This window comes from Falco cherrug, chromosome 2, assembly GCF_023634085.1.
Source record: "Falco cherrug isolate bFalChe1 chromosome 2, bFalChe1.pri, whole genome shotgun sequence".
NCBI lineage: Eukaryota > Metazoa > Chordata > Aves > Falconiformes > Falconidae > Falco > Falco cherrug.
In genome coordinates this window covers 100,276,621-100,292,076 of record NC_073698.1, presented here as the reverse complement: position 1 = coordinate 100,292,076, position 15,456 = coordinate 100,276,621, and the positions used below count along the sequence as shown (strand labels likewise).

The following is a 15,456-nucleotide window of genomic DNA, read 5'->3' as shown; positions in this document are numbered from 1 at the left end:
AAACAAAGAAAGAGGAACAGGAATGGGCAAAACAAAGCCCCCAAAAAACCATGAACGGGAGCAGAAGGGCAAAATCTGACAAAGAATATAGAGGAAAAAACAGAAGACTTAGACCATTAAAACACACTAATTTTACTGGAATTAACTTCTTCAATAACTGACTCTTAAAGGTTTGTCTATCCACAGAAAAATGGATACATTACTTGGTATAGATGAAAAACAACAAAATAAAGATACATGTGAAAATTACAGCACAATATGAACTGCTGCACCCACAGATGTGTGTGTCTCTCAAACATAGCACTAAATATTGCTGTTGTGGTTTAACCTCCACCAGTAACTAAGTGCCATGCAGCCACTCACTCACCTCCCATCCCCCCCCCCCCCCCCCCCCCCCCCCCCCCCCCGCCTCCAGTGGGACTGGGGAGAGAATTGGAAGAATAAAAATGAGAAAAACTCATGGGTTGAGATAAAGACAGTTTAATAGGTAAAGCAACAACAGTGCACATAGGCAAAGCAAAACAAGGAATTCATTCACCACTTCCCATGGGCAGGCAGATGTTCAGCCATCTCCAGGAAAGCCGGGCTCCATCATGTGTAAAGGTTACTTGGGAAGACAAATGTTATAATGCCAAACATGCCACCTCTTTCTTCTTCTCCCAGCTTATATATGTACTCAGCATGACGTCACATGGTATGGAATATCCCTTTAGCTAGTTTAGGTCACCTGTGCTGGCTGTTTCCCATCCCAATTTCTTATGTCCCTCCAGCCCTCTCGCTGGCAGGGCCCAGGAAACTGATAGGTCCTTGATGTAGTATAACACTACCCAGCAAGAACCAAAGACATCTATGTGCTGTCAACATTGCTCCCACACCAAAGCACAGCACTGCACCAGCTACTAAGAAAATCAACTCCATCCCAGCCAAACCCAGGATAATTGCCTAGGAGTCTTCAGTGACCAGCTGTTGCAAGAGCACCAAACAAGCATTTCAAAAAAAAGTTTAAATTGAGTAGATAAATAACTTCAGTATCTACAGAAAAGCAGGGTCTCCTTATATGCAGGAATGGCATTTCTCAAAAGTAACAGGAAAAAGAAAAAAATTATAAAAAAGTTCTTATATATAGGAAAATAGAGGAAGGATGAACATTAGAAATAAATTACATGCAGCATTACTTTACAATTCTCCAACATAAAGTGCTAAAAAAATACAGTATTATGCTGCACTGACACATATTCCTTGTTTTGCAACCAGAAGAAGATACCATCTGTGTTTAAGATGGTGATGCTAATTGAAAACACAAAACCCAGACCACATAGATAACAGTTCAAAGGCATTTAAGCAGAACTACATAGAAATTTTTCCCCTTTTTGTTGATCAACTGTAGTCAAAGAATTTATGTAAAAAAACCCATGCATTGGATAGAGGAAGAGGTGACTGAAAAGATGCTGTTAGCCACCCGAAAAGCTGCAGAGTTTCATTTGTCATAGTTATAATCATCCATGAATCTTGTTTAATTAAAGTACACAAATACTAACATTCAGCTAGGTTGCTTTGAGTCACCTTTGCCAAGGGACAAAAGCATCACATGGACAATTAATTGCCTGAGCATAGCTGATGCAGCATCTCCTTGGACATGTCAACAGAAAAGGCAGAGAGCTAGCAGACATGAAGAATGTTTGCCTTGCACACAAGTGAACTTCCATTTGAACTGTGGCTTTTGGCGATTTCAAAAATCTGACATTTTGGGAATAAACCATGAATGACATCAAAGAAAACTTATCAGTTTGGATTTCTGATCACTTCTGTATGGGCACAAACCCTCAGATCCCTGTCTCTGACTTCTCACCCAAGTTTCTCTATTCCCACCCTTGCTGCACTGTTCCACGTGCACCGACAGATTGGGGGGTTTTGTTTGTTTATTGGGTTTGGTACGTTTTGGGGTTTTGTTTGCTTTGGGTTTTTTTTCCCAAAGAATTTATGTATGCACATTGATATACATGTAAAACCCTGTTCCGTCCATATTTTAACCAGTCAAACCAGATATACTCAGCCTGTCCATCACACTTTCCTGCATGCATCTCAAACTCTACATACCCTAGGAACTCATCTTACTGATACTATGCCACACACAGGATTTCTGAACACTGGCTGGAAACCAATAGCATCATGATGCTGGAAAAAGCAACAACACACCAGAGAAAAAGCCTCATCCTACAGGGCTCTTTCAGTCTTTCAGATGACTACCATGCTTTCGCCTCTTCTTTTCCCTCTGATACTTTCTTATCCCTGGGAGGAGGTTGCATGTCCTGCAGCCAAATATTAACTAAGGCTAATTTTGTCTAATTTTATGTAAAACTGACTAAGGCAGGTAAATGCAAAACAAATCTTGGTCATTGGCCCTGTATCAATATCCATGCATGAGAAAACACAAATGGAAATCAACTGTGCAATTACCCAGAGGTTTAGTGATCCTGTTAATAGATATGGACTCAGATGCACGAAAGGTGCTGTGGTGCTGTGAACAGAAAGGTATGATACCTTCTCTCCTTAATAAAGGGACCATTGGTATCATCAGAATCATCACAATCCCACTAAAATATAGTCTTCTAGAACTGTGTTTAAATTATGTTTCTCAATAGGTTCCATCACTTAACCTCAAATACGGGAATAACAAAGCCCAAGAAGTGCTGCAGATATTTAAACTCTTCAAAAATAAATTCTGCAAACATAGAGTTCACCTAAGTTTTCAAAAAGCAGATAATTAAATCTAATTATATCTTTATTTAGATATCTACAGGACATATATATGTAGAAATACTTCTTTTCTCACCATCTTAACATCAAGAATTATTCTAGAAGTCATTTTGATGAACCAATCCTAACACTTCTTCATCGGTATTTTCCCCTCACTTAAGAAAATTCTCTTCTGCAGTATGAAAATGAGAGAGTAAGCTTAAAATAAGTTGTTGCTTAAATGTTTAAATTAAGCCTCCTGATTTTACATTCTTGATTCTTTTATAGTAAATATTTTAGTCTCAAGTTATTTTAGTCTAGATTACAAAATAGAAATTAAATGCTTGGTGTTGGTTAAGTACATAACTTGCAATGAGACTGTGGAAAACTTTAACTGCACTTTATGTAGAAGTTAAATGAATTGAAAAAATGCAACAACTTACAATCTGATCAAAAAGGGGTGGTTGACTTCTTTCAAGACTGACTTTTCATTGTGCACATGTTGCTCTTGCTTCAGTCGAATGACATCAGGAATGCTCATTACTTTCAGTGCAAAGTAACGTTTGGCCATTTTTTCCTTCACCAGATGAACTCGCCCAAAGGTACCCGTGCCTGAAAAGTTGAAGAGGAAATGTCAACTTCTTGTAAAAAAGAAAAAAAGCAAAGATAATTTACTAAACTAAACCCTACAGGAACTCAATTCCTGGTTTGTTGCTTTTTTTTTCTTTTTTTGTTCCTGCCATCCCATCAATATATCAGTATTACATTTTTTACCTGTTTTCACACAATTTTTTTCTTGGGATTTCTCAATTTTTAGTGATAATGATTTAATAAGAATAACACTGTTGTGATACTGCCATTCTTTGGATAGATACTGGAAGCGTTTTTTGCAAAGAAGAGAACTGGCCCTGAGAAATGGTAAGGAGATGTATAAAAGTAGTATGTTATATATAAGACTAAAATGTAACCAATATAAATGAAACAAGCAAAACTGCTCTCAAGTGCAGAAGAAAGGCTGGGAAACACTCCCAAAATTCTAGGGATCGGTTTTAATTTACATTGGAGAGGGAGGGGTAGAATACATTCAGAAGTATTATTCAGCTTATTATACCCACAATGTGCGGCATAAAAAAAAATAAAAATCATCACTGACCAACAAAGTAATGTTCAGTTGTAATGGATTTAATAATTCCTCAATGCAAAAAACTACTTACCCTTCCATATATCAGTTATTAAAACAAAACAGCTAAAAATGAATTGGGGTTTGAAATGTTGGAATTCGTAACAGGAAGAGCCCAGAATATACAAAAGTGATGACAGCAACAAAAAAAAAAATTAAAATATTCATCTACCAAAGTTCAGTCATGGAGAACAGATGCCTGCAATTATTCAGGTAAGGAGACTGTTCCCTTTAATGTGCACAGAGAGGTGAAGTGATCTGGTAGGATAAGGGAGTGATGGGGAAAAAAATATTTAAAAGTTGCTGACCCCTCTAAAAACAAGAAAAAAATTGCTTATAGTGCTACATTGTTATATCACATGGAAACAGTAGTTCTCAAGCACCCTTTTTTGCAGTTGATGTATTATTTTTATAATTCACTCTTAAAAATATAAAAGGAAAATGAAACCATAAGTCTTTAACATATTATGCATTTCTCTATTCAATACAGTAGTATAAATTAAAGTTCCTTTTAAGTGCATTGCACTGAAGACAATTATACATAACTGAACTGAGTATTTCTTTTAGTTCAAAATGAAAGTTTGAATACGCAGATTTAGCCACGCTATTTGTACTGCAGCACACTGTTATACACTTGAAGATGAACACCAATTTTAGTTCATTGGGTGGTTGCTCATTTTTCTCCTCTCATTAAACAATGCCATGTAGGTTCCATTAGAACAGTACACCAGATACTTTTACTTCTATTCTCTGACAGAAATATGTGCCACTATAAAGGATGCTTGGCATTCAAACTAATTGCCTAAGTTGTAAAAGGTTACTCTCTTGTTAGAAATGCCTTCCAAAAAAGTAAAAATCTTGCACTTAAGCTCACAATCATCCCCTTCTTTGCACATACCCTAGGAAAGCAGCCCATAGATCTGTTTCAGTATTATTAATTGGTATGTCAATTGATTTCAGATTGTGTTGACCAGTTACGATCAATCTATACTACAAGACAATTTTCTATGACACGTAGTTGGTACAAGGAGAGGAGTATGTATATGAAAGGAAAATGATTTTTGACAGGGGCATGACAGGGAGAGACCAAAAACTGACCTTCCAAAACTGCATTACTCAGGAAAGAGATTAAAAACAAGGGAGGTTTTGCCTCTACTAGGCTCAAGAAACTTGGGAATTTTTTTTTCTTGTGGGGGGTGGGGTGGGTGGGGTGGTGGAGTTTGCAAGTTTGCTTTCTGTATCTGTATTATCTTTAGAAAATTTACATTTTATTTAACAGTTACTGTTTCCAGTCACTTACAGTCACCAGTAATATTATTTAAGAACATGGCCTTTACTAAAAAACAAAACAAAATACTCATATTACAAACTAGAAACTAACAACTTCAGCAATCCAGTTTTATAGAACTTGGAGCTCCATTACCAATACACCTTTCAAAAACAGCTTTTGAGATAAAACTTCTCACTACACAAACCCACCAAGGATTACAGTTGTCCAAGCACAAAAGATTCTGTCAAAGCAGTTTTACATTCCCACCTGTCCTGAGTTACAGTTCTGTAACCATGAAAACTGTAAACAGGTCTCAGATAAAGCCTTCTGTTATACTGAAGCAAGCCATCAGGTTACCCTGGAAAATTTATCATGCAATTAAATCCTTTAACAGTGCAGTCGCATTACATGATTATACCTGTAAACAACCTTATTTGCACAAGGATGGGCTTCTGCAGTAAAAAAAAAAAAAACAAACCAAAAAAAAGTCCCAAAGCTTCCAAGTACAGCCATCTGTTCAAGCTACTTAAAATACCAAATATTTATTATTTACGTGTATATTGGATATACAGACAAAAAAAAAAAAAAACAACTTAGGTTATTTCAGAATTAGGAGCTGAAATTTAAGTTCTAAGTAAAAACACTGTCAAGAATAATTTTAGTTGTATTGCACACCGAAACTAAAAGTTGTCTTAAATTCTTAAGACTTCCAAATGTGGACTCAGGGAAATTAACAGTACCAAGCTCGTAAGCAAATGCTGGTTTTATATACATTTTGATACTTGTATGAACAAAGTACTTCCGTAGACATATTCAACAGGGAAGTCAGAAGTGAACACATACCTAATTGTTCCCAGGTCTCTAGTGATCTCATGTTTCATGACTTGTTCTACTTGTCCAAGAAATTTTTATTTTAGAACGCATTAATTTTTCCTTATGCTATTGGTCCAACTTTACAAATGGTGCTGCTCAGAAATAACAACAGTAAGAATAATCGCAATCACAAGTTCCATCCATTTTCAAAGAAGAACCTGTCGGCGACTTATTTAGTAATAGTCCTAACTTTGGAAACGAGGCCTCTTTAAAAACATCTCTGCGAGGAACAGCAAAGCCTGGCAGGCTATTCCAGAATAGTGGCAAGCACCTAATCTAGAGAGCCTCCGGGAAAACGAGAAGACCACACAGACAGGCGTGAACACACAACCTCCCTAACCAGTTTTATTGTTGAACTGATTGCAGACAGTCTTTTTTCAAACATCTTTAGCCCAATTTCAAGCAAGTATGGAAATCAAGAAGACAATACAAAGAAACCATGTAACATTTGTTTTCAGATGCCTCTTCTTGTAATATGAATTCTCTCTCATTCAAGTCTTTTTAGAAAATCCAGCCTAAATCAGTTGGTAGTGACAGTACCCAGACTCACAACCGCCACCCTTCCAGCACTTTTGACAAACAAAATGCTCTCTTACAGCCCTAAGGAAAAATAATAGTGATGTTCTGGAATTTACTTACACATTTAAGCTTAAGCTGTTCAATCAAACTCCTGTCACTGCAAAGAGAAGCAAACAGCAAACATGGCGAGTACTACGTATTTTTTTCAAACAAGACTTTAAACCATGTGGGGCTATTAACAAGGGGGAGCGGAGGAACTTGCTGAAACTTAAAAAAAGTTGTATAAAGTATGCAAATGGGGTTTAATTTATGTCTTTACGCAGCCACATACAGGACTAATTGTTGAGCTGCCTTTTTTTTTTTTTCTTTTATGCTTACCTAGTCTACAGACAACCAGATAAAGTTTGCATACAGAGATGCACTCACTTCAAACTTCTGGTCTGGATCTCCTGCTCATGTTTCTAACCATTTTTTTCACAGATTTTTAAAATTCTGTTCTTTGTAAATGGAGGTGAGGGGGGAGGAATGGGATGGGACGGGACATGATGGTCAAGGTGGAAGCCTGCAACAAGCTGTTGTTACAGTTGTTCAGCACAGTCAAGAAAATCTAACTGTTTTATAAGAACAAGTTTTATTGTTGTTGACTAGGTGGAAATTCTGCACTTCAGCTTCATGGAAAGAAAACTAAAAAACTGAAGCAGTGAAGTGGCACCACAAAGATGGAGACCCCGCTCCAGAAATTGGAGGGAAGGTTTTTGGCAGCAGAAGGCAGCAGGGTTACTAAGTCTTCTATCAGAGCTCCACTGCCTTCTGTCCTCCAGGAAGGAGACGCTAAGCTCATGGAACAGTTCATGCTAATCCCCAGGAAAGAATTGTTCCATTTTTTGCCCTGATCACCTCAGAGCTCAGTTACATGAACCAGCTAAATTTGACCTTCTGTGACAGGTAAGTAAACATTCCTTAGGATTACCTTAAAACAGAAACATTCTGTACTTGCTCAGCTAGCACATAATAATGGAAGGAAATACAGTGTTTACAGATTTGCACAATATTCCACTCATATTTATTTAACATTTATTTCAAACCAAGAGAACTTCAGGGACATTCTGGATGAGTCCTGGGATCTACCAAGTACTATCCTGCTGAAGGAACAGCAGTGGCTGTACACACACATGCACACAGGCTTATCCCTACCTGTCTCTATCACAGCATGTAATGCCAGAGTTCTAGAGCAAAAATGTGCTTGCATCAGAAAATTCTACCTCATGAAAACAGTTGTTACTAGAAGGTCTGAAGGAAGATTTGTAGTTTATTTGCACAGTCCCCTCCTCCCTGTTAAGGCATATAGCAAAAGGCATATAGCAGGTTTCTGGCCACCAGTACCAAAAGCGAGTGAAGAATGCCTGTGCTATTTACACTATTCAACACAATTCAAGATTTTCAGGACTAAACTGGCAAACAGAATAAAACATGCAAAATGTTAACCACTAATCCAGTATAATCTGTTTACAACAGAAACAATAAAATTTTTGGATCGCTTTGCAAACGTAATGTGGTTGGAGAACTTGAAGGAATGCCAGCAATCTCCTCAGTTAGGTAACCCTCTCATATTAAACACACGCAAAGGGAGGAGGCCAAAAACTGTGGAGGACCAGCTTGGCCTAGGTATCAAACACAAGGAAAGGCATTCTGAGCCTCACAAAACAAGCTGGACTCCCCAGTGCCATGCCAGAATACCACAGCCGGTTTCCAGGATTTTACTCTCTTTGAAGCCTGGTAGAAAAGAATAAAGAATGTGGGAATATTTCTGATGCAATATAAGATACTTTTGATGCGAGGAAAACCAATCCTGCAACTTTTGATCAGCTAAAACAATTCAGTGAGTAGTCATGTAGTGATTATTTTGCTATTGATGTAGGTGACTAATTTAATGCTCTTTATTTACTCTCATTAATTAGGCCCAGCTGTTCCAGCTTCCCATCCTTTTAATCCCCAGCTCTTTCTTAAAACCAAGTTTGCCTCACTCGGATAGATACCATCTGTTTTAATGAAGAATAAACTAGGTCATGTGAGATCCATGACCCTGAGGGCTGCTTTCTAAGTCCCAAAGGGGTTGATCCTGACTTCCACAGATGCCTACAAAAAGCATCAGATGTATATGCTTTTATTTACAGTTAGAAGAACATTTCCTACTGTGCCACATATTAGTCTTTATCGGTAGCCACAAGCACATCAGACTTAATTCTGCTGAATATCAGAGATAAATTAAGTGAACTGTATTACAAACTCACTATTGAATCTCAAATTTGACTGCCGTTTAATCTCTGTGTCATCTTGGGATGGAAACCGAAGAGCCTAGCAATGCATGTCCTAAAAGGGGAAGCGGGGGTTGTAGTAATTCTTGACAAAGAAGGGGAAGAAGTGGTACAGCAAAGGAAATCAGCCAGCCCAAGCAGACTGGTAATCAGAAGAGTAGCACTTGAGAGAAGGATAGAGGGAAACCACTTGACAGAGGCAACTTTGGGCTTCTACAGCAGATGGGGCTGGCACATGAACAGGGCAACACAGAACAAGGATGATGATTTTGGACATCACAGTAGCAGAGTTCACTTTTTTTATTATTATTTTTAAACCCACAGACCACTATCAACTGAACATGCCTTGCGAATACCACTCAACTTTCTCAAATTCCGTGCCTTCACACTGTTTCACAAACCAGCTGTGGACTGCTCACTCTAGTATTCAGACCACTGCTTTTGTACTTCTGTACCACTCTAGAGGGTTCTGATCTAAACCTGAAAAACATACCAAAGAAATAAAGAAAATCAGAGCAAGTTTTACAGATACCAGAGAAATAAAGAAAATCAGAGCAAGTTTTACAGAACTGCCTATTGTTCCGTCTAGAACTGCTTATCTCCTACTACTGAATCTAAGAAGTAAACGTCAGACAACAGTTTTTGCAAAGCTTTTGCATATCCTTCAATGATCTGAGGAGACAGTCTGATTATAAGAGCTTAAAAGCATAGAAAACAGATGCCTTGTGTAGTGCTCACCATGTGCAGTGTTGCCAAAGCAGCTTGCTTCTATGACTTTGTTCATTCAGCCACTGTACTATGATTCAGTTTGCACTAGGAACTCCTTGGATAGAGAAAATGTTTTTCTCCTTAGCAATAATGTGAGATACTACACAGCAAGACATGCCTGCTACATTCCAAGCAAGATCATCACTTTTCAGACTACCTGTCCCAGAAATTTTATTACCAGTGGTTTTCTCTTTTGGATTCTAGACTCACCCCTTGTCAACCCATTTCTCAAATGAAAACTCAGTATCATTAATTCATCCCAGCTCAGTTAAGTTGAAAAGAAAGTAGCAATACATGTTCAAAGTACAGCTTAGCTTTAGACGCAGGCGCTGATTGCTGTAAAAAAATTTCACCTCTTTGCTGCTTCCAGATTCCAAAGATCTGACATATTTTCAGGTTCTTTCTTAATTGCTTGCAACAACACACAACTAAAACCTACATTTACCAATCTGGAATTTGGTATAATCTCTTTTCAACTCTGAACAAGATTCAATATGCCAGAGAACACCAAGCAATTGTGTCAACAACTCTTGTTGTTGATCCACCCATTTAAAACTTACTGAATGGCAATTCTTAAGAACACAGGAATCACCAGGCTAATTAATACCCATCAGTCAAGCTCCCTGTTTTTCACACTGTTCAAAGACAAGTTCCTGATTTCCAAGAACCGCCATTCAACAGAATGCTCACGATGGGAGTTCCTTTCTAATTCTAGAATTTTTTAAGGTTTTTTTTTTTGGCTCACAACTTATTTGGTCTCTATAAAAGTACTTAAATATCAGGGTGTCATTAAATTAAATAAGTAGAATCACTGGAAGTTCTTCCTCTCTATTATTTATTTTGAAATAACCAGGGACTAATAAATAAATGAAAACAGAAAGTCACCAGCCTGCTTGTAGTAAGATAACCTTTAATCCTTCCCATTTCTGAACAGCTCTTAGAACACTGAACTTCTAAGTGCACGTCAGTGTTGCTTCACAAAACCTTAACATCCACAACCTTCAGAACTACTCTCATGAAACTGGTATTTCCCCACTTGATTCTTCAATTTTTTTAACTCTTTCTATGCCTTCTATTACACATTATTAGTGACACTGATACCAATACTATGAACAGATGAGTGGATGAAAAGCTTTTCCTCTATACTGAAAAGAGGACATTGCAGAAAAGAGAACATTGCAAAGTCATTACTGCTCCTACTTTTACCTATCTAAACAGTGCACATGAAGTGTTGATAGGCCTCACCTGCAAAACTGCTTTTTTTTAAATAAAACCAGTTCAAATAGAAACCTTTTTAAGATGTTCTCCTCTGTCAACTAGAAAGTAAGCTCTACACTGCTTTTGCTGAACTAAATTTAGGAGGCTTGTTGGAACAACATATTTTAAATGACACACAACCCCCTGACAGAAGTGTGTATTGACCAGATCTGAAAAAAACCCTGGTCTATCACATTTTAAAAGACAAGCATGGTTAAGCTAAAGCTCGAGTACCTGTCTGGCTAGCAACTCATTTCAAGTTAAAACACTAGAAAGCATTAAATTATCTATTTCACCTGATAAGAATTTCAGGTAAATAAAGCATGATCAAAAAGTGTCACTTCTTAAAAGTTGGAAAAGAATCTGTAAACTAGAAAGTATACTAGCAAGATAGGCCATCTTTGGACTTTTTAAAGTTCTAAAACATCATCCATATCCTATTCACTGAATTGCTTCTTTCAGGTACAGAGCCATTAAAATAAGCACAGTAAGTGAGAGCTTCTTGGTATGCAAATATTAAAGACCAGGATTTATTTTGTGTTGTTCTTTTTTTCCAAAAAATTCACCCTAACAATGAAAGCTAGGCATACAAAAGCCAATATCTAGCCACCTCCTGTCATTTAACTGGTGCTCAAAATTCCCATCTAAATCAATTTGTGCTCAAAGTTAATCTTTTATAATTGCTTTAATTCTTTTTTTCTTTAAGTGTTGAAATAACCTCCTTAACATTAACCCAAAAACAAATTGACCAACATTTAGGCTACATGTTACTATTTTTTCAATGAGTGTGTTACACTTGCACTTACCACAAACAAAAATACATGAATGCATCACACAGTAACCAGACAAAGAAGGAAAACCAAAAAGAGTTTATTATTATTCTAGGTATCATCAAATGCCAGATTTTAGAACTACAAGATTCCTTCTGATTGTAAAAAAATAAAAATAAATTAAAAAAATGCTATGACAGAAACATTTTATATTACAACCCAAAATGACAAATCCTGATCTCTCTTCAGATACTCTTTAATGTTGAGTCTGCTGTTGTGAATATGTGGCTCCTGCTTCTGGTGTTGGCATTAGTACCACATTCAAAATTTTGAGCTACATGTCCCAGAAGCAGTCTAATCCAAAAGGGACTGGCCTCTAATGTTCTATGAATATGAGTAACTTGTAGTTTACATTAAGTAATACATAATACATTACACATACACATATACATGTGTATATATAACACATAAAGAATCAATTCCAGTAAGTCATTAATACACCATTTTTTACTTATACTGTTCTGGTCATGAACTAGAAGTGCTTCACAGTGATTTTTTATTTTTTTTTCCCCCTTCCCAATGGAAGCAAGAAGAATGATGGTGAGTGAAACCTATGCAGGGATATACTAAATTGGGAAAACCAGCTCTGTTGCCAAGTTTAATTCCCACAATCAAATCTTTAGCCAAGCCAGTAAAGCTTTCTCTCTCACCGTTTGTTAGCACTTCTGTCTTCACTTTCAGTTTCCCTGTTTACAGGAAGCATTTACAAAACTTATTTGGCTAGTTGTTTAATTCATATTCAGCGTGGAGATACTTTGTTTGGGTTTCCACACACACACACAAAAATAAAAAATTTTGCAATGTCACAAAGCCAAGGACAGACTTAAAACCTTTTCAAGTAACTTCAACTAAAGGAAACAGTCATTAAGGTCTTAAAAGTTTAAAACAGCACCTATGTAGAAGATACACCACAGTTCAGGTACTTAATAGATTGTTGCGGTAGCTTTTTCTCTGTCAGTTGCTACAACTGAACACATTAGCTCCCGTATGATGCTGTGAAACTACTGTATGGACAAAGCTTACAATTATACCGGAAGAAAAGAGAAAACCTTCAAATAAAGTTGACCAGCCAAACAACTACAAAATACAGCTGTGCCCAAAAGTCACATTCTCATCTAAGAAAAGGAAATAAATACAGTATTTTGATGACTTAGAAACAAACACAAGTGCAATAATCCACAAAGGATTTGAAAAGTCACTTTGTTCCACAGAAGTCAGTCACATGGAGTCTGATAAAAGACCAGAAGTACCTGCAGCCCCATCTGAACTACATGAGGCTAACCAGGGGTACTTAACAGGTATGTAATACCTGATTAGCCACTTTCAACCCAGAAATATGTGCTTCTACACACTTCTAGGATTTTTACATAATCAGCATATTTTTGGCTGTCCTGAAACTCAGATCTTGCAGATTCTTCCTTTGTTTTCTCCAAAAGAACTACTTGATGTAAGTCAGTTCCATATTAAGGCAAAGAAAGTATGAGGCTTAATATCCTTGACTATGTCCTTTTAAAAAGCAAACAAAAAAATCTTGTTAAAGTACAAAGGTTTATTATTACTGAATGAATGTAATAAAAGCCACATTGTTTGTACTTGACCAATTTCCTCCTTCACCAGTGCTGGACAGAAGCCTTTGAGGGACTGGCACCTCTTATAATACATTCTTTTCAATTACTTCCATCTTCATCTGAAGTAGTGCTAAAAGAAAAAACAAATCGAGGCAGACATTTCACATAGTGCAAACCCCCTGTATTTTTCAATACTTTTGAAACAGATTATTTATTCACTATTTAGTATGGTATTTCTGCGATGCTTTTAAAGTGTAAGATTGAACGGCAAATTCTGCTGAAGAGACCCTGGATGAAGACAGATCATAGACTCTGACTTAAATTAAATGCACTCAGCACATTTTAGTTCTCTTGTATGGTTCAGGAAATAGCTAAATAGGAAACCATTAGAAAATTGTTCAAGATTACCTATTCCCTGCTATTTTGTGTGTTACCACAGAATTAGGCACAGAAGGTCCTAGTCTGGAAACAGACTTGCATATTTACACATATATACACCAGAAAAATTGAGATTTAGCTAGACCAGCGAAGTTTAAATTCATATACACTAATATTCAGAAAGCAAATTCTATCAAATTAGCAATGAAATTAAAAGTTCAGTGGCAGCCAATACCTACCTATCCAGACTTTTCTACCTTTTTTTCAGTCTCAATTTTGACTTCTATTTTTAAAAATTTCACTGACCTAGAGCTAACTCAGGACAAAGAGAAAATACAACCTCTGGACATTCACAGTTTGAATACAAAGACTGTCCACTGAGTAGTAGTAAAAGGTCTCAAAGCATCAGAAGTTTGTTCTTCACGTTATACCTTCAAACCTTAAGACTGGTGATTCTGAAAAATTACGAACTGCAGTTCTTCTTGTTCAAAAGATTACCATAGAGGACATTATGGCTGGACATTAAAAGAAACAATATAAATGTATGCCCTGAAAGGCTGCCATTGTTCCTGGCCTCCTGCAATTTATGGTGGGAACTTACAAAAAGTCTTTTCACAATGCAAAAAAATGGAAGTAGTAAAGTTGCAGCCCAACAGTAACCGATCAGCTTGTTTGTACCCCAAACACAAGCTAAGAGACAGAATTTCATGATCTTTCAGGCAAACAACCAATAGTCTCCCCCAGAGACCTTGACTTGGAACTTCCTCACTTACTATAGAGCTTACCTTTGGACCAGCCAGGTGGAATCCTTTCCAAGTCAACAGAGGGGAAAAAAGCACTTTTATACTCAATTGAGCAGTTTTACACATCCAATTTATGAACCCAGAAGTACCTATTTCCCTCTGCTGATTATAAAGTGATTCTACACATGTGAGTTTAATATGCAGCGTAAATGACTAGGTGTACAGAAGAAACTAACCTTTAAGTTATATGGTCTGATAAGTGCATGTGAGGTTTCATTACATGGGAATTATTGACACAGAAGATGCTAATTTGTATAAGGAAGTATACATTTGTGAGGTTTAAAAAAAGAATTAACAAATCACTAAATTCTTACATGTCACCAAACTATGCCAAATGCAACCTATAGAACTTAAAGTCTTCAACACCGTGACCCAAATAAAACTTACTAGCACAATATCACAAACATGCTATTAAGTCAGCTCACTCATCCAGCATTTTTTAAAATACTGGTATAGTTAATACACAGACATTACACCCAAGAAATGATATATTTTTTACAAATAATCACAGCTCAAACTACACCCAATTTTCAAGCCCGCACTTACTCATATAATGTTATTTTACATATGTTGAGTTCAGACAGAACAAGAGTCTTAGAAGGTACTTAAAACTATTGTTATGTTTACCCTGCATTCCAGTGGTTATGCAGAAAAAATGATTTCTGATAAAACTAAGCCCTTTTCTGAAAATTTTATTTAGTTTGATCTTTGTTTTGAATGGGTTGTACCAAGTACTAGATATTTTATTATAATATGTACAATGGACTTAGTGGAGTAACCACAGCAAAATTAACACCTTTCTGAAAGGCTCAAATAATTCCTTTGCATCTATAAGCCATAAACACTGTACTGGGCCACTGAGACCCTGTATTCTCTCTTCTGGAAATCAAGTTTTACAAAGCAAAATCAAGCTACAAGCCACTAAGAATCTTCTCCTAAAACACTATTTCAATCTGGAA

General features: G+C 36.8%; 1 protein-coding gene across 1 annotated transcript in view; it reads right to left on the bottom strand.

Moving 5' to 3' along the window:
• Positions 1-15,456, bottom strand: part of PRKX (protein kinase cAMP-dependent X-linked catalytic subunit) — a 63,083-nt gene that overhangs the window by 29,471 nt on the left and 18,156 nt on the right. The window contains exon 2 of the mRNA XM_055702418.1: positions 3,180-3,348. Within this exon, the coding sequence (XP_055558393.1) occupies positions 3,180-3,348 (169 nt within the window). The remainder of the gene's footprint in view (positions 1-3,179; positions 3,349-15,456) is intronic.